Raw genomic sequence first — 25,235 nt, 5'->3', positions numbered from 1 at the left:
TAAGATTGCTAGCTACTGGGGCAAGATGGAACTATATGAGCATGTACTTGCTACCTGCAACAGCCAACCTTCTTGTTTCATTTGTTGTGTTTCTGAGACACATGTAGGCTTTACTTATTAGCATTTTAAATATGGTAGTGTTTACTTCATGCAAACAAATCCCAGATACAGTAATTGTTTTTTTCCTAATTTTAACATACAATACTTGTATCATGGATTGGTATACCACCACCTTAACCTGATATCACTAAATGCACAAAAAAATATACAGATAGTTCCCAATCACTCAGAACCAAGATGCAATAAAGTTCAGGTAAAATATACAATGTATTTTTCTTGTTCCCTAAATACAGTACACATACAAAAGTCTGACAAAAATATGCAATAATTTCAATTGAATTGCCTAACTTCATGACTGACATTCATTACAGGTAGTTAAATTTAATTGTTTCCTCCTCAACATTCATTATTTCATCAGAGATTTTTGTTGTAAATGATTATAGACATAAAAGGATTAAGCTGTAATCTGCAGACTGTTTTATCTTTGCCCAAAGTGGAAAGGTAAAGAAGTGAACTAAAAAAAATATGAACACAAACCTTATCCAAGCTTTTGGATAAGGTCTGTGGCATCAACAGTCCAGTTCAAATCAAAAGGAACTCTTAGAACAATCCAAAAATACTAAGCTGGAATTACAATTACGAAATCTAAATATGTTAAAATGCAACTTACACAAAACACTGCGTATGCCACAGCTGACCATTGGAGTTGACGATCTTTTCCTGGGGTTCGAAGCTTTCCCCGCAACGAGTGCAGGTCATGGAATTCAGGGACATGATGTGTAAACTGAAATATACCCAAAGTGGATTATTTCCTTTAATGCGAGGCTTCCATAAAGCAAGCAATTGACCTAAAAATTCTGTCAAAATTCTGTACACTAAACAACATACGAATCAAGCAACTAGTAATATTAGGGGGCACACAACTAAAATTGACTCAGTGGACTGGTGCATTATATACAGGAACATCTGAGTTACAGCAACAATGCATTGTACAAAATAACCAACCAACAGAAAAATGGCTAAGAAAGGGTATGGGAAAAACAATGAAAACTTCAAATTAGACAAAAAATATAAACTGGCAACAAAAAAACATCAGCACCAAGGAGTAGAATACATTTAAAAAGAATACAGATAAGAAATGAAGTGTCAGCAGTGAACTGGATGGCAGGCATATTCCATAAACTCCTGCTGTAAATCCTGGCACTAGCTGTCTAAAATTGCTTTCAGATCACTGAACTTGAACATACAATTCAAAATGTATTGTCTTGAATGTCTTCCAAATGATTTGGCAAATTCTTGCTATCAATAAACAAAATAAGCTTATAATAAAACTCCACATGGTCACAAAAAAACATGAATGAAATAGTATGTGGGGGACCTAGAAACTGCTAAACATGCATATAAATACCATTACCTAAAGATACTAAATCTGATGATCGAAATTAACAGTGCAGTGGTTTACATTGCAAAAAAACAGTGGGAATCAGAAATAACTCCATACCTGAAGATGTGCCATATATGTACCAGGCTATGAAATATGTTCCAAAAACTAACATCTTTTAAATTAACAAAACCATACCTTATTTAATCATTTTTGGTAGTAAAGCCATTAGTAATTATAGTGTGTCTACTGCTTTTATTGAGCGAACACAAAGAATATAAACTTAATTTCAATCTCATCTTGTGGTCGTAAACTCGAAATGTATAGTTTACAGCATTTTCTTCTTTTCCACCAAGAGACAAAACATATCTTACAAAAAGACTTTCAGTACTCTGCTCCGGCATCCGTTCCAGCATGCCCTTTTCTCATACGTTTTCGGCTGGTTTTGTCAAGTGCAGGAATGCTCCGCTATCCTGCAACAAACCAGCGGTCACGGAGTCTATAGCTCCCATTCCGGTGCGCAGTCTGTTTTGGATTTATAGTTTGGCACGGAAGGTTATGAAGTACGCTATGCTCTCCCCGAGCAGACTTCTTGATGAACCCGTAGGTTTTATATATACCTGTCGGTTTCGTCTCCGCCAAACTCCGCCTCATGTGACTTATTCTTGACTCGGAAGGTTGTAAAGTACGCTATGCTCTCTCCGAGCAGGCTACTTGATGAATCCGTAGGTTTTATTTACACCAGTCGGTTTTATCTCCGCCAAACGCCGCCTCCTTTGGCTTATTATTAGTCGTTTGGCACCCGGCAGATTGCGTTGTACGCTATGCTCTCCCGAGCAGGCTACCTGATGAATCCGTAGGTTTCATATACACCTGTCGGTTTTACCTCCGTCAAGCTCCGCCTCATGTGGCTTATTAATAGTCGCTCTTTCGGCGATAAATCGGTAGGTTTCACATATACGCCTATTGATTTCACTCCGCCAAACTCCGTCTCCGGCGGGATTTCGTTAATTCGGTAGGTTTCATATAAACCTATCGGTTCTCCGCCTCTTGTGGCTTATTAATAGTTAATCTTTCGGTGTTTGGGCTCTCTCCGGCGAGATTCTCGGTGGATCGGTAGGTTTCATATACGCCTATCGATTTCCTCCGCCAAACTCCGTTTCCGGGCGAGATTCTTGGTAAATTGGTAGGTTTCATATACACCTATCGGTTTTTCCTTCGCCAAACTCCGTCTTATATAACTTATTAATAGTTGTTCCTCCGGTGTCTGGGGTCCTAATTTTTCCCCCTCCTGGAGGCCGGCCGCAAGTCTCGTAACTCTTCGCTTCAAGTTAATTGTTTACGGAGAGTTTTCTGAAGACGTTGCGGCCTTCTGTCTCGTTCTCGGACCTGTGAACATCGTCCCGGAGCGATAAGTAGGTGCGGGAATAATTGAGGCAAACCTTTTCCGCTTAGCTCGGAATTAGGTGAGGCAAACTTTTCCTTTAGGGGATTCGTTAGCTTCTCATCCCTTTTCGACGGTTCCTGGTCTACCGTCCCTATGGTGAAGTCAAAAAAAAAAAAAAAAAAAAAAAAAAACAAAAAGAAGACCCTTTTTAAACCAAGAAGACCCGCTCCGGGGCCCCTCGAGGACGTCTCGGATCTCTAATCCGGTGCCATCTACGAGTTTGGCCTCGTCTTCTGAAAGGGACACGGTCCAAGCAAAGCAAGGCGGTTACCCCTCCTTCCTTTGTTGAAAACTCTTTTACGGGTCTCCTTATAAGGAGCTCGATTTGAGGGTCATTGTCAACCTATTAAACTAACTATCTACCTCATGGTCCGTGCCTTCCCTTTCCCAGGAGCTTAAATCCCAAGAGATTAATCTCAAAACTCATTGTCAATGGATCACCTGTTAAGTCCTGCTCCGTTCTGGAATTCTATCGTTCCGGACACCTCCACCTCTTTTCCCCTCCAGTCTGGGGAATCTTGGCGCCTTCCCTTTATGCTTCCCAGCATGGAGGCACCCTCCTGTCGGGGGTGTGGGCACACGGAGGTTGGTGGAAGGGCATTTCTTCCCTTCCAGTCTGGTATCCTCTTATCCGGGTTTTACCAGACTGTCAGAACGAGCATGGCATCTGTCTGGTAGGATCCATAAGTGAGCCCTCAGCTAGGGGCTGGACACATCGTCTCCTGAGAACTCTAACGGAGTGGCAGGCGGAGAATTCCAAGTTCACGCCAGCTGTGGGGTCTTACCGTGCTCTCTTTGAGAGCCCCGTTTCTTACCCCTTGTGCTCCGAATGTAGCCCCTCTTATCAACAGGCTTGTTTTGAAAATGTATCGCTGAGGCATTTCCAGGAGACAGATATCACAGATACATTCACAGTGAATCTTCTAACCCCAGACTACGCTTCTAATTTTGTCAGCGTACAGCTCCCTAAGCTTCCAAAGTCAATTTTCGGAAGCTGAAACAGGGGGTAAGTCAGGCTTGCCCGTTCAGCCTTGAGCTGAAAAATCTTATCAACAGTTTCACCTGGAGAATTAATCTTTTCCCCAGGTGGGCGTTGTTACGGCCCGTCTGGGGCTACTAATGTTACCCAGAGCCTCCGTTCTCATGGGTGTCTACCCTACGAGCAGAAACGGTCTGATCTTGCCAGGTCCTGTCCCAAGTCCGGCAAGAAGTTCATGTAGTTCAAGAGCCACCCTGCTCAGGCGGTGGTGCAGGCTCTTCAGGTCTCTGCCCCTAGACAGCCGTCAGCTCTCACTCCCAGCCTCCACCTCGATGTGTGCAGGTTCAGCCAACACATCAGCCCCTTGTAACACCCCCGTGTGTCTCTGCCTCCCCCACGTGCCTCCGCCGGAGTTTTCTTTGCTTCATAGGAAAACCTAAGGAAAGAATTTTCACTAGACATTTGGCCAGAGGCTCTGACCCTCGGGGTTATCATAGGAGCAGGGAAGCATCCTACTCCTCTCCGAGAAATTGGGAAGGCATTCGCTTCACGGGAGGCAATCAAGCCTCCTCCCTGTAGTATTTCTCATATGGGTGGGAGGCTGTACCATTTTCGGGGCCACTGGAACTTCAGTTCCTGGGCCCAGAGTATAGTTATCAGGGCCCGGGGTGGGGCTGGACTGTCTCCCCAAATCAGGTTCAATCAGCCTCCGGCCAGAGTTCTGGGGTCTTTGTGAATGGCCTGTCAGGCTTTTTAGTCTGCCAAGGAAGTTCCCTTCCACTGGAAAATTTTTCCGGCCTGTCCCGTTTGTTTTCCTTATTCATGCGGCAAGTCTCGGTTGCTTACAGTCTTGTGGGTTCGGATCCTACTGCGCCGTGGAGCCGTAACCACCTCTATAGACCTTTCCGACGCTTCCTTTCACATCTTGGTTGCAGAAAGGTCCTATCCCTTCTTGGGATTCAGACTCGGGGAGCAGGCGTACCCCTTCAGGTTCATGCCCTCCTCAATGCGGCTCCAGAGTCTTTGCCAGTTTGAACAATACCGTAGTTCAACAGCTCCGGTATTAGGAGGCTATGCTAGCTGCATATCTAGTTGCCTGGCTCATTTGGGCACCCAGCGTCGGGAATTGCCTGAGGGCGCTGGTCATTATAATTGGTTTCTTAGAGTCTTTGGGCTTCTAAGTAACCAGGAAGGAATCCCACCTGATTCAGGAGGGTAGCCTTCCATAGTTATGAATCCAGTGGAAGTGGAAAGAGATAGCAAGGACGTCCTATCATTTCATCAACTCAAGCATACCTCTCGCCGTGCCCAAGAAAAGGTCTTGGGTTTTCTCCAGTTTGCTTCAGTGACGGTTCTCCTTCTGAAGTCAAAGCTGGAGTTTATGACCGGGGTATGGCGGAGTCAGGGACGTGTCTCCCTGATTCCTCCTGCTTGAATAGTGGCCTCCGGCCTTGCACAACTATCAAGTGCTTACCGAAGTCAGTTCCTCTCCAGCTTTCCTCTCCGGCCTCAGTATTCCACACCGTCACCTCTCTGGGCGGGTGAGGTGGATATTTTTTGGCCCAATGAAGTACATGGTACTTAGTCGGTCACGTTCTGGCAGTTCCATATCAACGCTTTGGAGGGCGGTGACAGTCTTCCTGTCCTTGGGAAACTTCTTCCCCCCAAGAGGTTTCCTTTTAGGCTGGTTCTGAACAAAACAGCAATAGTGCGCTGCGTAAACAAGTGGTTTTGGACTCGAATTGCTTCAGGTTATGGTTCATTCTTCTCCATAACCAACAGACGCAGGTGCCTCTGTCTACCACCCTTCTCGTAGGGGTCCAAAAGGTCACTGCTTTTTCCCTATCCAGGGCCTCCCCCCTGGTGTCGGAATAGTCCTTAGACGGAGCGTCATTCAGGTGGTCTTGTGACCTTTTCCTGGGCCTGGAAGTAGGTCTGTTTGCAACCCAATTCAGCCACAAACTATCAAGCTGTCCCGTCTGGTATAAACTCAGCCTGCGTCAGCCCCCTCAAACTCTGATGTCCTGGCTTTGTGGTCTTTGTGAATCTTACAGTTTAGGAGGAAACTGATATTGGTCCTGTTATTACTGTTTTCCTGAAATCAGTTAAGGGATCCTCCTCTACTGCAGTATGGTTCTGCAGTTAAGTAACTACCACTCTTCACATAGTTTTCGAAGCTACAGTACTGATGCGGCCGCATTGGCCTCGAGGAAAGTGTTTTGTTGGAACCAGACTCACAGGCTCTTAACTTTCATCCCTAAGGTCTGTGTTCGTCTAAGAACAGTACTCCGTCCACATTCGGTTTCCTGGTCTTTGAGTAATGTATCGGAGTTAGCCGGTAACCAACAATCATCTTGTTCTTACCTTTCCTTGTTAAGGAAGTCCCAAAAAATTTTTAATCAGCTTAGCTTCTAGTGTTAGTTTTCCTGTACTGTGTGCCCTGTCTGGCGGAACCAATCATTTTGGTTTCCCCTCATCAGGGGTAGTGTTGTGAATTCCTCACCCTAACTTTCTATCTACAATTGAAGGTCCTCATTTTCAGTGGTCACCTTGGAAAGTACTCCCCTTTTACAAGGTCTGTTTCTGTGTCCAGTTTTCTCCTTGCAGGCTTTTTTAGACAGGACCTCGCAATTTTGTCAGGTCCTCTCCTTTAAAAAAAAGGGGGGGGCACTGTCATTGGGTCTGCTATTAGGCAGGAAGTATTTTCTTAATACAAGCCTATTCAGGTGCTATTCTAAGCTCATGATCTTAGATGGTGACCACTTACATTATTTTCATTACATGAACTTAGCGGACCTTACTAATGTTCAGGGTAGAATTCTCCTAGTTTTCAACGTTTCTATTTAAGTCTTTTATAGCATAAGAATGATGTCTCGCAATTTTGTCAGGTCCTCTCCTTTAAAAAAAGGGGGGGGCACTGTCATTGGGTCTGCTATTAGGCAGGAAATATTTTCTTAATACAAGCCTATTCAGGTGCTATTCTAAGCTCATGATCTTAGACGGTGACCACTTACATTATTTTCATAACATGAACTTAGAGGACCTTACTAATGTTCAGGGTAGAATTCTCCTAGTTTTCAACGTTTCTATTTAAGTCTTTTATAGCATAAGAATGATGTTTATTTCTCTGTTATTATTTCACGGGTGACACGGGACCCGATCCAGAAAAAGGATTTTGACAAAGGAAAAATCTATTTCTGGAGAGGGGCCCGTGTCATCGTGACCCACCCTGTTTTTCATTCTCTCCCTCCCTTGATAAACTTCATTCTAGTGAGGTGGGTGCTAACATGGAATGCGGCTAGTGTTGCCTTGTATACAGTCCATGAGTAGTGCATGGGCTTGTATCGGCACCTCTCTCGTTGGGACTTTTGACATTGGGAATCTCTATAGGATAAGGTTCCGTGTTTTTGTAGTTCACCCTTTTCCATACACGACTCCATCTAGTGGAGCTCGCTCTGGGGGTAGTAACTCCAGCATTTCATTTAGCTTTCTCTGGTATCTAGCAACGGAATTACCTAGAAATAAGTGCTGAATGGAGTATTTCACTGGGTGACACGGGCCCCTCTCCAGAAATAGATTTTTCCTTTGTCAAAATCCTTTTGTTGAAGCTAGCTGGAAATGAGACTGGTATCAAAGAATAGGAAGTAATACATAACTGAGAAGTTCAAACACTCAGTTGTCTGTGGTATGCAGTCAAAATGGTGTGCAGAAAATAAGCCACTAAACTGATCAACCCTTTCACTACAGTATTGAGTCACCAATTCCATAATCCTGGCCACTTAGGACAAATGCTAGTACATTGCACTGTACTTCAAAGCATCCCCAAGAATGTTTTGAAAATTAGCTTGGTAGTCTAGTTAGGCTACTTTTTAATAATACATGACATATGTAGGCCACTTTTGGTAAAGGCCACATACCCACGTACTGCTTACAGCAAAGTTTGTGTGATATACTGTCAACGATTCTTTTGAAGTCTCTTTGCTTGTTACCTTTTAACTTTCTCCTGTTCTCTCTCTGGTTACTTCCACTTACCTGTCAACTTTATAAGCTTAACCTTGCTTAAATTTTCCTCCATTTTTTCATTACTTGATCCTCTGGGAGAGGCCTACAAGTCTCAACAATTCTTAAAAATTTAACTCGTGTATCAATAGTGTATATATTCAAGAATGATTTTTAAATATTTCTAACCTTTAACAATCTTTTTAACTGCTCTCACACAAATTATGAATCCTGTACAGTAGTTTGCAAATACTGTACAAACTACTGTACAGGATTACTGTTTGTACAATACTGTACAAACTACTGTACAAGATTCTTAATTTGTGTGAGAGCAGTTTAAAGGACTGTTAATGGTAAGAAATATTTAAAAATCATTCTTGAACATATACACTATATCGATACATGAGTTAAATTTATAAGAATTATTGGGACTTGTATGTCCCACCCAAAAAACATTAAAAACTGGTTCAGAAAATTACATATTGTGTAGAATTCAAATTTTTTACAATGTGCACTGATTTCAGTTAAATTTCAACTAGATTATTAAATTCAACCTGTCTAATAGTTTACAGGTACAAAGCAGCAATTGCACTGGAAACTGCTAAAACCTGGGTAGATTTTTGCTATACAGTAAATGCTAAATATTGTTGGGGTTGCTTAATATAAAGTCTAAAATGTCCCCTAGGAACAATATTTCTATCAAAAATACACAATTAGTGAGGAATTAAATTGTTATTCCTCAAATCTACTCCATGAATAGCATTTTTACGAAATGAGCACTCTCCATTTTTTTCAGTCTTGAACACTTTGCCCTACTTGCTACACGGCTAGGTCTTCATCTTTGCCCTTTCTCCATGATTTCCCAAGTGACTTCATGCATGTCTTTGCTTTGCCAACTTCCATATCCTCTACTTTTGTAACTGTAACTGCTCAACTCCCCTTATGATCATCTCTCCAAACTATCTCAATATGAGATAAGCTCATAAACACAATTTTACACTGTGATTTAACAAAGGCATTCTTTTAACATCATGATTTGTACATGAAAGATTCTGTCTGATTAAGTATTCGATAAGCAAATGAGAGTAAACTGTTCCTGCAATTATCATCAATAAGATCTATACCTCAAAAGCTGTTAGAGGTAAGGTGTATGAACGGTTGTCTCAAAATAATAGGCAAGTCGGTGCATATTAATTAATAGGCACCATTAATGGCAATTACGGCACCATAACTAGATATCTATTCTTGTTGTAGCACTGTTAATGGAGCTTTAATGGCGCTTATGGCACCGTAACTAGATACCTATTCTTGATAAATGTATTTGAAAAAGCACTGTAAGATCGGAACACTGTACTTCGGTGCCGCTGTAACTCGGGGACGCCCTTTACCACTATCACCCAATTGAGTATGGGGACCCCTAGACCTTCCACTTCCCAAGCCCAAAGTATGGGTTTGAAAGGAAAGTTAAGCGTTCTAAGGAGGAGAAACTTTTCAAGTTGGGTAACATACAGCTTTTAAAAGTCCTACTCTAAATGTTATGGGGTGCTAAGGGGTATATCATTCTCAAACCTACTTCATGAATAACATTTTGTATTATTTATGAAAGTTACATCAAGTTCTGTTACGATGACATTTTAACCTTCTCTTGAGGTGAATTTCTTCTCTAGTGATGACAGACCCAGAGCATATCTCTTGACTACTTCAGAGAGAGAGAGAGAGAGAGAGAGAGAGAGAGAGAGAGAGAGAGAGAGAGAGAGAGAGAGAGAGAGAGAGAGAGAGAGACTTCTAAATAATGATAGTGAAAAATGCAAGCAATACAGAGAGAGGGGTTCTTCCAAATAATAATGGTGAAAAATCCAAATATACAGAGGGGTTCTTCCAAATAATGACACTGAAAAATGCAAACAATATAAAAAGCTGTCATAAAATTCACACTGAATGTTCATGGGAAGAAATTAATTGTCCTTACAGTTACCATTAAGACAATTAGTATAGCATTAAGAGTTAATGCTTATTCACAATCATTTATACACACAAAGTCTTTTATATGGATTTATCTTTGGTGCAAGGCAATTTCGGTCACCTAAGCTTGGTAACAATGTAGATAACCACTGACAGGTGGTTGGCGGTACTTCCCACTCACCTGACTCCACTTTTCCTTTGGCAAACAATGACAAATGTAGGGATGGTTAGGGGTTGGATTATGATAAAAGACTTATGGTTTGTATGTCTGTGAAAAATCAAAATTCTCTTTAAAATGTGATTTGTTCCTGTGACAATTTAACCTTAATCTTTGAAATCAGAAGATGGTCCTCAGGTGGGAAGTTAAGTCACAATGAAAAGCTCTGGCACTATTCCAAAGGAAATGGAACCTGAAGTTATGAATCTTTGCCTAGTCCCTTACAGTCTGTGCCTACGGCAAAAGACTTGGGGGACAGTCAATCACCACTTGGATATGCCAGCTTCCCAGTCAAGCATATGAAAAAAGGAAAGGTTGACTCTTATGATTTTATGTAGCATGATTTCTGGTAAGGTATTGTACCAGATTTGATTCACCACACTGAACCATACAGAAAGCTTTACAGAAATCCTCTTGTTCCCATTTAGAGAACTAGAACTAAAGGTCATAAGGTAGTAATATTGCCATATGGGGATGAGTGATACAGAGCCCTGACCAGCACAAAGAATGGTTGGAACGTTCTTTGTTAGGAAGGGCACAAAAGACTGGGAAAGACCCAGAGGCTGATCCACCTCTTTGCCAACCTAAGCATAATACACAATTCCTCATAGTCCCTAGTTAACTATGGGCAATGCACATCCATGAAACAATAACTCATGAAGATACAGCTTGAGAAGGACTTCCCTCACCTGAAAATGAGACCACTGGTTGATACCATGCAGAGAACAATTCTGTGACTGAAAACCATGAAAAGCAAAATCTATCACAAGAGCTGGTGGTGCAGGGATATAAGCTGTGCACAAATACACATAGCTCATGAGACAAGCATTATGCAAACACTGTAATGAATGGGATGAGACAAGCATTATGCAAACACTGTAATGAATGGGATCTCATCCAAAGAACATTACTCATCACATAAAACCCATGAACCAGCAAAATGTAGCAGCAACTAAAGTTATAACAACAGCAAATATGCAGAAGGGGAGTGTCTGTAAGCGATCAGCAGTAAGATCAATACCATGACCAGGAACTATCCTGTTATGGAAATAACTGACAATACTCATTGCAAGCAAAGACCCTACTGAAAAGAGCTTGTGTACAGAGCGACAACACACTTGTAAATATAGCAACCACTTCTCCCGGATCTTTGTCCCTAGCAGAGCTAATCTGGTATTCCTCCTACTGAAGAAACAGTCTGCAGAATTACAGGAAGATAACCCAAGGAGGGACTCCTGATAATTTCCATCTTCATGACCTTTAGACTAAGACAGAAAGAAAAGATGAAAGAACTGTCCTGTAAGATAAACCCTGATGATATTTGTCCTGAAGAAACATTTCCCTGTACAAAGCCATGTGGATGGATAATCACACACATTTGTGAGTATACACACCCAGAGATTGGTCCTGAAGCAGAGCAAGACTTGTAATCTTCCTACATGAAAAGGAACACTCCTGAGAAATCTCACATGATCACCCAGACGACAAATTCCTTACCATTTTCATTTTGTTGGCATTTAGGACAAAGGGCAAAAAATTCAAGCCAGAAGGAAAGCAAAAAAACATGGACCATACTTCCCTTTTCTCACGTTGCTGTCTGCCAATTAACCAAATACTAGGTGAATCCCATGCAAGAAGGGCTTTTGGCCAAAGCCAAAAGACCCTATTGAAGAAGAGTTCTTGGTCCACTCTAGGGCTAGCCACAGAAAATTCCAGCAACCACCAGAAAATGTAGAACAGAATTATATGCTGCTACAAGACCTGGACAACCAGGACATTCACAATCACCATCTGTTGTCAAGCAATACGCTGAGACTCCACTACTCTGCATGCCTCCCAAGCAATGACTAATATCGGGTACGTCACAAGAGTGACAATTTTCAAGACCAAGGTGATGACTGGAGCAAAACCACACTAATGACTGGAGAAGGAAATTGAAGAGAGGGAAGATGAAGCACTTGCATTCCTTCAGCCCTTCCTTCAAAACCCTTTCCTAACTTTCCCCAGGGGATGAACAAGATCAAACAAGCCGTTGGCCAGCATATCAAGGATGGGATGATACCGAGTCTTCCTTTGACACTCATGAATTAACCAACAGCTTCTCCTGGTGCTCCAGGCCCAGTGGGGAATCAAAAGACCATCTTCTTTCCTCCAAGAAAAGGTAATGCTCACAGTATATCACAACTGATCTAAAAAGCCTCCCAGTGGCCCTCCCCATCTTCAATAATCCAAAGGCCTACCTATCTTCATGTTAAGTGATTTTCATCTAACAGCAATTCAAGCAAATTAGTGAACATAATACAAAATAACTTGCTGCTGATATCAATCACCACCATCATCAACATCAATCATTTTTTCTATAATATTTCCTCTGTATGCAATTATCTTTTATCTTCTTCAGTCCAGCGTTCATTAATGCCATTTTTCAAAGACCTCTGGCCTTTCTTATAGGTCTTAGCCTTGTTATGGAATATAGCATTTTGCTCCAAGGCCAAGCGCTGGGACCTATAAGGTCATTCAGCACTGAAATGGAAACAGTCGAAAGGTTTTAAAGGTGTAACAGGAGGAAAACCTCGCAGTTGCACTATAAAACAATTTTTAGGGGAGGAAGATGGAAGAAAGAGAATATGAACAGAGGTACAGTAAAAGGAATGAAAGAGGTTGCAGCTAGGGGCTGAGGGGGCACTGCAAAGATCCTTAAGCAACGCCTACAGTGCACCGCATGAAATGCACTGACAGCTCTACCCACTTACAGGGTTAGCCTTGTTACTTCCATGTCTATAAGCTTTCTGATTTAAACTTTTTCTCCCTTCTCATCACACGTCCTTACTATCCCAATCTTGGCTGCTATCTCATCTGCAAAATTAACTTCCCCATACCCTATACCCTTGAATCTTTTATTTTCATAAATTGCTAAAATGTATTCTATCAAGCATCTTAAATTTTTTCCATTTACTTTTGGGACACAGTACATTTATCTGCTAGCAATCTAGTCACCTTCAACAACTTCATCCAGGATTTTTCTGCCCTTAATGTTATTGTACTCTCAACAATAGCTTCAAAATGCTTGTAGCATTAATCAATGTACTTTATGCAAGATACATCCTACACAGAACCAAACATCATGAACCTTACACATTAAATTTCATCTTTATTTTTTATCAGTTAAAAATGTACATTACTAAAATCTGAGAGAAACATTCTTTTTACAATGGACTCAAGCTTTAATTCCTTTGCTCTATTTTCTCTATCTGATTTCACTGTATGCCTAGCCTAACACCTAATTATGATTCCTTAAAACAGCAACTCAACTTTATGAAAGCAAATCTACCAAAGCCTTCTTCACTGATGGAAGGCAGCGTACTATATTCAAATTGAAACACTTTTTTTCCCCGCCCTTACCTCTGAGGTGGTGGAAAACTTGGAGGCTGTTGTTGAAGAGCTTCATCCATGTCAAGATTTTGTAAGCAAAGATTTCTAAACTGTTTTTCTAATGTAGGAGTGTCTGTTGTATTTGACAGCTTTGAAATTTTGTAATCTGTAGGATCGTTAATTGATTCATAAATATGGGACTCATTACCCATTGGTTTTCCTTGAGCTGCAGGCACTTGAGGCAAGCTACGCCTTGGAATGTACGGTATATCATATACTGGACTCTCTTTCCTGGAGGGCTTCACTTTCTCATTTTGTTGTAGGTGGGGTTTTCCTAATGCCTGCTTCTCGATACTATTCACACTTTCTTGGGGTGTCCATTGCTGCTCATCAAAAGCTTCCATATTCTTTCGACGATTATAAAGAGGACTGTCCTCTAAATTTAGATTTATTTTTTCCTTTTTCTTGAACATTTTTTAAATGGTTATCCTTTAGCTACAACTGTCCTAAGTGACAAATAGGAGAGCAATTTCCTGTTAGTTCCACTGTCCTGCTACCAGAGGGTATGAGTTCTGATTGTTGAAAGAGTATTCACCAGTAATCTACATAATCTACATTACTTTATGTAGAAAATATTTATGTAAATTAGACTAAACACTCTCCACAGTAACTTTGAAAATTACACAAACTTCTGTATATCGTCAAAAGTTGAAATAAACAAAACCTCTTTACATCAATTCAACTTCACAAGTCTGTTACCAAACTACAACTGATAAACTTATCAAAAACTTGACTGCTCTCAGAATACTTAAACCATGAGTACTGGACACAAGCTTATCTCAAAACATTATCAACTCCTACCCCAGCAGACCTTAAAGTGCTGATAACATATGTGGACTAATCACATTATAACAGTTTCCAAAGGTAAAAGAAAAAAAGAAATTCTAGTATTCCAGACTTTGTGTTTAACAGGTATTTGTAAGCCAAATATCCATACAATAGTCTCGAAAAATTAATTGTAAACACCTAATTAATAATGTACTCTTATATATGACAATAAATCAAGAATTTCTTTCCCTTTAACCACTGACTAATACCTGATAAGGTATACCAAATGGCCAGAGGCAGTACAGAGGATTAGAGCCTCCATAAACCAGAATACAAAAGATATTTAAAGAATGCTTATTATGTTTCTGATAAAATCCTTTAACCCTCATGCTTATCCTTTTAAATAATTAAGTTCTGATCTTAGCAATGGTCCACAGAGTAAAATATTACTGCTGCTTCCACAGGTGCAACTTATTAATGTATACTGTACAGCAATTCTTTACTATATAACAGGCTATACCTGTATAGCTACCTCAATTTGCATATCAGCACAAGAGTTATCAGCCACTACTGTACTCAAAAACAGTGTCTAGAGAAGTTCTCTTTTCCAACATAAAACATACCCACCAGAAATGTGGCACTAAAACACCCTAGTGAACTAATTAGACTTATTGTTTTATATTTAAAAAAGGTCTTTTATTCCTGAGTACTACTGCTACATCTCTGTTTATAATGTTTTTCTTATTTTTTCCAGTTGACTACACACCTGTCAGCCTAGGAGTGAGCCACCTGTATGTTTCATATCTAATCCGATATAGTTCCGAGAATTATTTGGTCCGCAGGTTTCAATTTCCTAATTTTACTCTACATCATATATCAATTAGGGAAAAATTAAACTTGTATTCTCCATATATTTTCCTAAAATGTGTAATGAAGATAACAATGGATCGACTGTCCAGGACCTATGGTAAAATATTTTATGAGAACTGCACCTAGTAGTAACACTTCCCCCAAATGCACACAATGGTGCCTTCTAAAATATATGGGAATCACACTACTGTAACAGAAATTATTCATCTCATAGCTGGACTTGAAATTTGTGTCTGGTACCCTTAAATGTTTTGTCTTAGAACTTGACAGTCAAGATTTACACACAAATTTTTTTACCCTCTGGAGTTACAAAAGTATCTTAGAAGGTGGACGGGTAATACCAGCTTTGCTACAAATGTTTTCAGTGTGATTTTTGTAACACCATAAGTATAATCCTTTACCTTTAAGCCCATTCTCCATTTTTATTTCCACTACTTTTAAAGTGAGTAAGGGATCCCTCAGTACGAAACGCACTTATGTTAAACGAGTAATGCGCTTGGAAAAGCTACTTGTTAAACTGATATGGCAAGGACTTCTACCACCTTCAGTCCTCCACTTTAATTAGTTCATGTATAGGATTTTTGCCATGAGAAGCTTGAACTGCATGCAATACAGTAAGCTTTCCATAAGAAAACGTTCATTTGGTGATACCTTAGCATTACCCTGAAAGTCACTTCTCATGGTAAAATCTGAACAAATGTTATAATAATCATCATCAGATTAAGAATACACTAATTCCATACGGCTGTTACAAACTTTCCGTTTTATGAAATAGTTCATATCGACAAAACTATTGAAATTATCTTGGATGCTTGACATCGGAGATCTCATGTTTTAAATAAATTGTGCATAGTTTAATTTCTACAAAGTGGAGAAAACTGAAAGTAGTGAATAAACAATTGTGATATGCCATGTTCCTACTGCAAGCTGAACTGACATGGAGCAACCTTTGATCCATTTTGAGCTCCAACCTCATGGCTGGCTCCATGACATACATAATAGGAGTAGATAAATCGATTACAGGAAGTCCCCGCTTATCAGAGGCATCGGTTAATGGCATTTCAGTTTACAGTGCTTGGCTAACAACATCATTAACCAGATTTTCAGCGCCCATAAGCTATTTTCAGCACCAGTAAACAGTTTATCAACGTCACTAGGCTGTTTACCAGCATCGGTAGGTGGTTTGTCACCATAAGTAAGCAATTTCTGGCACTGGTAAGCGGTTTATTGGCATCAGTAAGCAGTTCATCAGCGCCGATCAGCACTTACGCCATTGTAAACACCATTTTTACCATAGTTATTGTGATGTTCCGGTTAACAACGGTTTTTGATTACTGGCACTCAGTCAGGAACAGAAGCACGGTTGTTAACCAAGAACTGTCTGTACTGTACCTTAGTTCCCATAATACAGTACTCCAAATCTACATCATCAGTACCATATTCAAATCCCTTTACACCCACAATCCAGTAATCCATTTATAACACTCATGGTGGTCAGTTACTTGAATTCAGAAGATAAGAGCTTCAAATCAGGGCTTTTTTTCTTTTTCTAAACAAGAAAAGTGGGAGGATTTCACTCAAATTGTACTAACCTGTCTAGGAAAGTATAAATGGCTTTAGCTTAGAGGATAAGAAGTACACTGTACTGCCATTTTATGTTTTGTAGTTTTCTATAAACAATATTACACAGTGCCCAAAGAGGTAAAGAATATACAGTAAACCCCCCGTATTCACGGGGGATGTATACCAAAACCCTCCCCGAGAATAGCTAAAATCTGCGAATACTTAAAATCCCTCTAAAAACACTTAGAACTGCCTACTTTGATAGTTCAAACACAAAAAAAAACCTCTGAAAATTATTATACCTGAGTATTTTAATAATTTTATCACAAAAAGTGCATTTATTCATGAAAATGATATGAAAATACAATAATTAGTGAATATTTCTGTGAAAAATACCGCGAATGGGTGAATTTTCCGCAAATAATGTGTAAACATGTTCCAAAGAGAAATCTGCAAATAGGCGAGTCTGCGAATCATGAGAACGCAAATACGAGGGGTTTACGGTGCCATTTTGCCATGACAAAAGTTCCTTCAGATGCCAAAATCTCATACCATGGCAGGTTCCATCAAAGACAGGAAAGACATTACTGTACTACACATTAAAAGCCCTTACTTCCAAAGTGTAGTACGATGTACTTGTTCTTTGATTGTGTAGGTACTCCAAAGTTTTATTAAGGTTTAAACTATAATTCAGGCAGGCAAATTAGCTGTTATTTTATCCTATACTTCTTTCCCTTATCCTGACTTGGTGGTGTAACTTATATTACAGAATGAACGGTAATTATAGGTCGAGAGGTTTCCAATCAGTTAAAACTAGAATGTACTATAATCTTACTACCTTACATTATTTTTTGTGTATCTCCATGCCTCCCCATAGCACTGTATTCCTCAACAGAGGTTTAAATCCTAAAGTTTCTTTTTGCTTTTGTATATATTTTGGTTCTTGCAAAGTTAAATGAAGCATTTTTTAGTCATTTTTAATGTTCATATGTGTATCACTCATCTCTCTCGCAGATATATGAGTATTCTCTTGGTTATGGGTTGTTTTTTCACAATGGGCTTGATAATGGGGAATCAAAGTTTATAAGAAGACGAAGTAACTGCAATAGGGAGCCCAGATAGATGATATTAAAATTCAAATCAAATTCTCAAAAGATTTCTTCCCAAAGTAGGGAAAGTGATTTCTCAAGTCAAGTGCCAAAATGAGTAAAGAGATATGTCACTAATTCATTTGCTGATTATACCCAACTAAGTATAAAGAACTGAAAGCAAGCTATTGTCATTCATATTAATGAACAGACCACAACCAGCAAGCCACCTATCCCAGTACTGTCTACACTCATGAGAGATGAAACCCTTCCATCCTTCAATGGTTTTGGACATGTTCATGGGTAGTAAGATGTCTGACAAAAAGTGTAAGCTGATTACAGTCTGTAGTCTCTTGCTGTCAGTCCAAGACTAAGACAGAATTTCAAGCAGCATACATGGTTAAAATGATATTTTCATAATAAAATTAAGTTTCATATATACTTAACCAAGTAATTACATATCTATAGTTTCAACTCCTGTGGCAGCCATTATTTAAAAAATTGTGGTGGCACTTCAATAGTTTAGTGTAGGTGACATGCCCTGCCCACTAACGAGAGTATGGGAAATGACTTAGCAGAAAACCTCATTCTTTCTGCGCCCTTATGTCCATGAGGCAGGAAGAGGGCGGGCTCCAATTCTGTAACTACTTGGTAAGTATATATGAAAATTTAATGAAGAAAATATCATTTTCATATAAGTAACCTACCAAGTAATTACATAGCTGAATCCCACATTGAACACATGGACCTATTCTATTCCAAAACATTAAGGCATGGTAATGACTTGAAATTGCTAGCATTGAAACAATGCTTGTCGTTTCCTTACGTGGTAAGAGAGCTATTGCAGGTGAATGCTGCTTCTGGTTGGTGCTCATCTTAACCTGTAGTGGCATGGCAGTAAAGCCATGGGGAGCCTCTACTCAAATGGGAGCTTTGCAGCAAAGGATAGGACCGATGGCTAGCAAAGCATATGTAAGTGCCCATGCCCTGGGCGCAGTACCAAAGTAAAAAACAACCAGACAACACTGTCACCTACACTGAAAACACCACAACCCATCCACTGAGACTGGTAGGTACTCCAGGTACACTGTACCCCCATAGCTCCCCAAAATTCGACAACCTACTTCAAAGTGAAGAGATAGTAGGAGAACAAGAGAGATTCCTATGCTTCATCCCTCAATATCATGCCAGCCACTGAAAATGGCCCCAAGGTACTGCAATTTTCAAACATTGTTACAACTTCTTTCAATCGGTTCGCACTTCCAGTAGGCTGACTGCAGAATGGGAGTGAGGGACATATTGTGCCTGAAAGCTAATAAAGTAGAGACTGCCCTGACATCATGAGCTTTCATTTTAAAAGTAGGCAAAATGTCCTCCTGAATCTGAGAGGGGGCCTCAAAAATTAAGTCTTTGACGAAGATGGACATTGCATTTTTAGTCATAGGGCAAGACAGGTTCTTGACAGAGCACCAGAGGTTACTGGATAGTCCTCTGATCTTCTCGGTCTTGTTCAGGTAATACCTTAAAGCCCTAGCAGGGCAAAGAGCTCTCTCTTCTTCCTCAAACCCAAGGTATCCATTAAGGTCTTAATGGAGAAAAAATGAGGCCAGGCCTTGGAAGAGTCCTCATTCTTGGCTAAAAATCCAAGGTTAAGGAAGCAAACTGCATCTCCTTGTGAAAAAAATTACCCTTTATCGATGGCTTGGATCTCGCTAATGTGTTAGTAGAAGCCAAGGCCATGAAGAAGAGTGTCTTCTGAGTAAGGTTTCTCCCAGAAGAGGAATGAAAGGGGGTTTAACAGAGGGACCTGTCAGCCACTTCAACACTACGTCCAGGTTTCAGGAGGCCAGATCTTCCTTTCATTGCTTAGATGTAACAAAGGACTTGACGAGGTTGTTAAGATCTGTGGTTGAAGCAAGATTCAAGAACCCTGTGTTTAAACACCTAGCTAAACACGGTTAGATACCCCTTAATGGTGGAGGACAAGACATTCCTAGATCTCCTCGAATAAAGAAGGAAATCCGCAATTTGGGTCACAGATGTCTCAGAAGAAGAGACATTGAGTCTGAGACACCAGCTTCGAAAAATCGCCCACTTAGCCTGGAAGATGCAGCTAGGATATCAACGCCTACATCTTGCAAGAGCCTCTGCAGCGTGTCTTGAAAAACCTTACGCTCTGACAAGCTTCCGGACAGTCTGAAGCCTGTCAGAGCAAGAGCGGACAATCCTTTGATATCTCTTAAAGTCAGGTTACCTGAGTAGACACAGTTTATAGGGGAAGGAGTCTCGGAAAGTCCACCCACAACTGTAGCAGGTCCTGGAACCATTCTCTCATGGGCCAGAACAAGGCTATGAGAGTTCGTAATGTTGCGATGAGCCCAAGACTTGTTCAACACTTCCCTGACCTTGTTGAAGGGCAGAAAGGTGTAGTGGGGCCTGAGAACAAAAGAGAGGAAGGTGATAGTTCCTTGAGGTGGCAAACTGGTCCAATGTCAGCCTGCTCCATAGTAATGCAGATTCTGATAGACCAGGGGATCCAAGGTGGGAAGGACCTACTTTTTGATGGGTCAGTTCGTCTGCCAGAATATTTAGTTTGCCCTGAATAAATCAAGTGACTAAACTCGCTCGATTTGATCTGTCCACAGTAGAATGACTCTTGCTGTCTGGCAGAGAGAAAATGAGCGAGTGCCACCTTGCTTTCCTATGTACTTTAGGGCTGTGGTATTGTCTGAATGGACTACCAGTGTCTTGTGAACTAGGGTCAAGAAGCACTGAAGCCCTAAATGAATTGCTTTCAGCTCTCTGACATTAATGTGAAGGTTCTGTCCTTCTGGCGACCATGTCCTGGAAACTTCCAGTTCCCAAAGAAGACTCCCCAACCTAGAACCGAGGAGTCTGAACAGAAGGCTAGGTTTGGGCTCAGAGGATGAAGGGCTTTCCTTCCGAAGGTCTATGTTCGGACCACCACGACTTGATCTCCAGGTTTATGGGAAACGTGTAGGTGTCCGGCTGTTTCTCTGCTGAAGTTGGCCTTGAGGTAGAATTGCCAAACTCTCATATGAAGTTTCCCTAACCTGACGAATGTCTTGATGGACGACAGCGTCCCCAGTAGGCTCATCCACTGGTGGGCTGAGCAAGACAAAAGGGTTAGAAACTTGTGAACCATCTGAAGGCAGCTGGCGATTCTCTTGGCAGACAGAAAAGCATGAAAAGTCCGAGAGTTGAGAATCATCCCCACATAGAGGAACTCTTGCGGCATGCTCAACTGGGACTTCTGAAGGTAGATGATAACCCCCAGTTCCTGAGAGAAATGTTCAAGTCCTCCATGCACTTTTCCCTTGAAGGGGATCGAAGAGGCAAGTTGTCCAGATATAGACTGACATTTTTGCCTATAAAATGAAGTCATCTGTTAAGCGGAGCAAGGCCTCGAGTGGACACTTGAGGTGCCATAGAGAGGCCAAAGAAAAGAGCCCGAAACTGGAAGATTTTAGCTGGTGCCAGGCACTCCAAGAAGAGACAGGCGTTTAGATGCTGACATGGGGTGCCTGAGAGAGCATCCTGGAAGACGAACCTTAGATACTTCCTGTACTCCAGATGGATGGGGAGGTGGAAGTATGCATCTTGCATATCCAAGGATATCATCCAATCACCCTGGTGAATGGATGAAAGGACTGACTGGTTCGTCTCCATCTTGAACTTCGTCTTCTGGACAAAGAGATTGAGGGCACTTATGTTGAGGACTGGTCTCCAAACCCCGATTTGGGGACCACGTACATATGGAAGTAGAAGCCCTCTGAGTTGATGTCCTCGACTTCTTCTATGGCTCTCTTTCGAAGGGGAGAGGAGACGAGAGGAGACCTCAAAAAGGGCCGAATGTTTTTCCGAGCCTCTTGAGTACACCGTCAAAACGATGGGAACAGGGAATAAAGGGGGTGCTTTCCTTGAACAGAATGGAGTAGTCCTCCCTCAGAACTTTGACAATCCACTGTTCTGTCACTCTGATACTCCACTTCTCCCAAAACTTGAGAAGACTGGCTCCCACTTGTGCACGGAGGACTTCTTCCTCATTTCTTGGGTAAGGTTTGAACTCCTCTTGATAGTTCTGGCTGAGAAGCGGACATTGGAGTGGGTCCTAGACTGGACTTGGGCTAACTCCCACGAAAGAAATGTAGCTGGAGAGGAGAGACCGTCTTAGGAATGAACGCAGATGAATCCTTGGGGCGTTTGGAAGAATGCCCAACTTCTGGGCTTGAGTGACCCCTAGTGGAAAGGGAGCACCATAAATCTTTCTTCAAAACCCCCAAAGAGAAAAGAGCTGCAAGTTCATGAGAGCCATCCCTGATGGTTTTGCCCGCACAAGATAGGACTCCTAGCCAGTCCGAGGTGAAGTCTCCAACTAAATCATTGCCATCTTTACTCTTCTTGGCTAGCACTCACACCATCCAGTACAAGAAACCAAAAGCTTCAAGTAACTCAAAGAGGCCTTTGACAAGGAGGTCAAGTTCTGCTGACTAAAAACATCATTTTCGCCGCCAAAAATGCCGAGCGTTGGTAAGAAGTTTCCCCAGTGGCGTAGGAAAGAAAACTCCTATGGATTAAGGGTGAGGGAGGAAAGACAAATGAAGCCTTACCTTACTCTCTCTTACCAGAAAACCAAACTTCCATCTCCTTGAGTGCCTTCCCAGAAGACGAAAGCACCATACTGGGCAGCCTAAGTCTGTTATCTGGATGGCTCCTCATCAGGAAGGTTGAGGTAGGCACAACCGGGGCTAGCTAGAGCCAAAAAAGGGCAGGAGAGCTTGCCCGCAAATACTGAAGGAGAGCTGCATAGACTAAGAGACCCACAGTTGGAAACGGGCGCTTGGCGTTCCGAGTTTGGGAGCTGGCGCTGAGTGCTCGGGAGCTGGCACCAGGCACTCAGAAACTGGTGGCAGGCAGGTGCTTGTGAGACGAGTGCTTAAACAAAGACAACAGGCGCCTGAGAGGGATTGTTGGGTGCTTGGGAGCCAAATACTGGTGTCCAACAGAAGTACGCTCAGGAGAGAAAAACTCCGGCTGTCCTATGCACTGCAGCAAGGTTGAGGACTGGGCCCGGCTCCTCAAACTGCTAACTGGGCAGTGGAGAAGAGCAGCCAGCATCGCCTGTGCCTCTTCAATGGACAAGACGAATCTAGAAAGCCCTTGCGGCACTTCCAAGTTCAGGCTGGAGTCTAGAGTTGGACGACAACTGGCACACATCCAAGACGCCTTTCCAGCGGCTGTCTGTCAAAACCTGGGATATACATGCAACAGGTTCGACTGAGGGGGTAGCAACCCATGGGCAAACCCCATCGGCCTCCCTTGGACTTCCGGCATGTCTTCTCCCAGGTTCAGGGAAGCAGGGCAAGAGACCTTCATCAAGGAGAACCAGCAGGACGAGAATCCACCTCCTCCACTTGCATACCACTCTCCTGTCAAGAAGCCTTTCCAGTGCTGTCTGCCGATACCTGGGAAGGTGCAACAGGTTCAACTGAGGAATTAGCTACCCATGGATCAACCCCATCAGCCTCCATTGGACTTTCAGTATGTCTTCTCCCAGGTTTAGGGGAGTATGACAGTGACCTTGGTCTAGAAGAACCGAAGGGATGAGTAGCCACCCCCTCCACTTTACTGGATCACTACCAAGTTAAAATCTTGTTAAACCTAGACTCGAGACTGGCAATGGCAAGGGTTGGAAGCAAGGGAGTCAGGCGTGGGAGTAGGTGGATTAAAAGTAGGAGGGATATTAGCAGGAGAAAAGGAGGGGAAGGGGAAGTAGTAATAGCAAGGTTACCTTCTAACCTAGGCTTAGCTAAGAGAAGCAAGTTTCTTGGCACTAGAGGCTGTGGTACGCTAAGTTTGGGTTTATATGATGAAAGATAGTTTGTGTGAATTGCTTGTTTTGTTTTTGTTGTTGTGATGTTTTTTCATTATTTTTATTTTGTGTTTTTGTTATGAATATCTGATGTATGTTTTCATGTTGTTTTTTCTTTTTATTTGCAGTGTGCTTGAGTGTGATAGGGTAGAGTAACTGGCTTCCCTTCACCTGAACTGGAAGAGGCTTTACCTGGAATAGGAAATTGACACTGGCAACTACCAAAGCAGTTGAACAGTTGGTGTGACCGAACCATTTTCAAGTTCCATAGTGTAAAGTTACTATATGTCAGTTACTTACAACAGTGACTGTCATAAATGGGATCGGGGTTAGAGAAAGTGCTTTAATATCTGTAGGCTGATTTTGTTGTGAATGAGATCTCAGGTTCTCGTTTGGAAGGAGTGAAGGGCTTCTGTGTAGAAAAAGACTGCATGAAGAAATTCCAAAGTAATTTCTGCCCTCAGTATGGATGTCATAGCTAAAATAAACTCTGTAGTGATCCCCAAATTGTGTGTTCACTTTCAGGATTATCTTGGATTATTCTGAGATGAAGTGCTGAGAAAGATAAGGAACTATTTTGGGGCATATGCCAGAATGTGAGAGATTTGTTGATAATATTTTGACTATTGGGAGCATTAAATTAGGCTAAGTTAAGAATAGGAAGATTGTTTTGACAAACTTTAAGGTTAAGTATTCAAAGATGGTAATTGATAAATTGTAATATTAAGGTTAATAAATTAGGATAGGTGAAAAGAGTTTTCTTTAACCTCTGAATCTGTTCCCATCATCCTGCACCAATTGTGTCAAATAAAAAGCCCCTATAAGGCCGCATTCTTCTTCCTATCACTAACTTCTCTAGGTGAGATTTAGTTACTTTCCACTTCAGCTAACTTGGTGTCGGGTGCTTGAGAGTGGGCACCAGGCGCTCAGGAGCTGGCGCCGTGCACTTGGGCAATTATTACATTCGGCACCAGTTCCTCATTACATTACTGCACCCTACACTTACTGCAAATTATATGTTTCCTTACTACAAGGGTCATATGAAGATTTGATCAATCTGTTTTGCAACCTTCACTACAGTAGTGAAAACTAGATGAACTTGAACCAGACAGAATACAGTACAGTAATACCTTGATCTTACACGATTTGAGTTGCACGAATTCACACACACACGAACTTTTCACCGGAACCTAACTGGCATACACGATTTTTTCACCGACACACGACATTCTCAAGAAACCCTGCAGAAGTGGTTATGTTTAATTTTTGAAGTAATTTATAAGTTTTCATGCTTTTATGTAATAGGGGTATGTCGACGTTTTACCACGCACGCACGCCATCAGTGTGTTTAAGAGTGTGTTATTTGCCTGTCTGGCGCTCTCCTTGGGTTTTGGCTGGGGTTTTCAGCCACGTTTTCCCTCTCCCTGTTTCGCACCGCGAGGCTAATAAGCCTCTTGGGTTGCTGGAATAGCGAGGGATGTCGCGTAGCCTACCCTAGTTCTGTCATGCCTTAAGGTCGGCTTCCAGCTTCTGGTTATTTTATATCGCCACACCCATCCCCCCGTTTTTCCTTCCT

The 25,235-nt window shown here is 41.6% G+C and overlaps 1 protein-coding gene across 4 annotated transcripts in view; it reads right to left on the bottom strand.

Moving 5' to 3' along the window:
• The window catches only part of stck (LIM zinc finger domain containing stck), an 80,785-nt gene that overhangs the window by 11,966 nt on the left and 43,584 nt on the right, over positions 1-25,235 (bottom strand). For 3 of the 4 annotated variants that reach the window (XM_067131387.1, XM_067131391.1, XM_067131396.1), the window contains one exon: positions 731-844. In XM_067131387.1, coding sequence (XP_066987488.1) covers positions 731-844 — 114 coding nt within the window. Of the gene's footprint in view, positions 1-730; positions 845-13,447; positions 20,271-25,235 lie in introns of those variants that run through there. The other variant, XM_067131382.1, reaches the window with a different exon arrangement.

Source organism: Macrobrachium rosenbergii, chromosome 3 (genome assembly GCF_040412425.1).
Source record: "Macrobrachium rosenbergii isolate ZJJX-2024 chromosome 3, ASM4041242v1, whole genome shotgun sequence".
Lineage (NCBI taxonomy): Eukaryota > Metazoa > Arthropoda > Malacostraca > Decapoda > Palaemonidae > Macrobrachium > Macrobrachium rosenbergii.
This window is presented reverse-complemented; position numbering and strand designations above follow the sequence as displayed.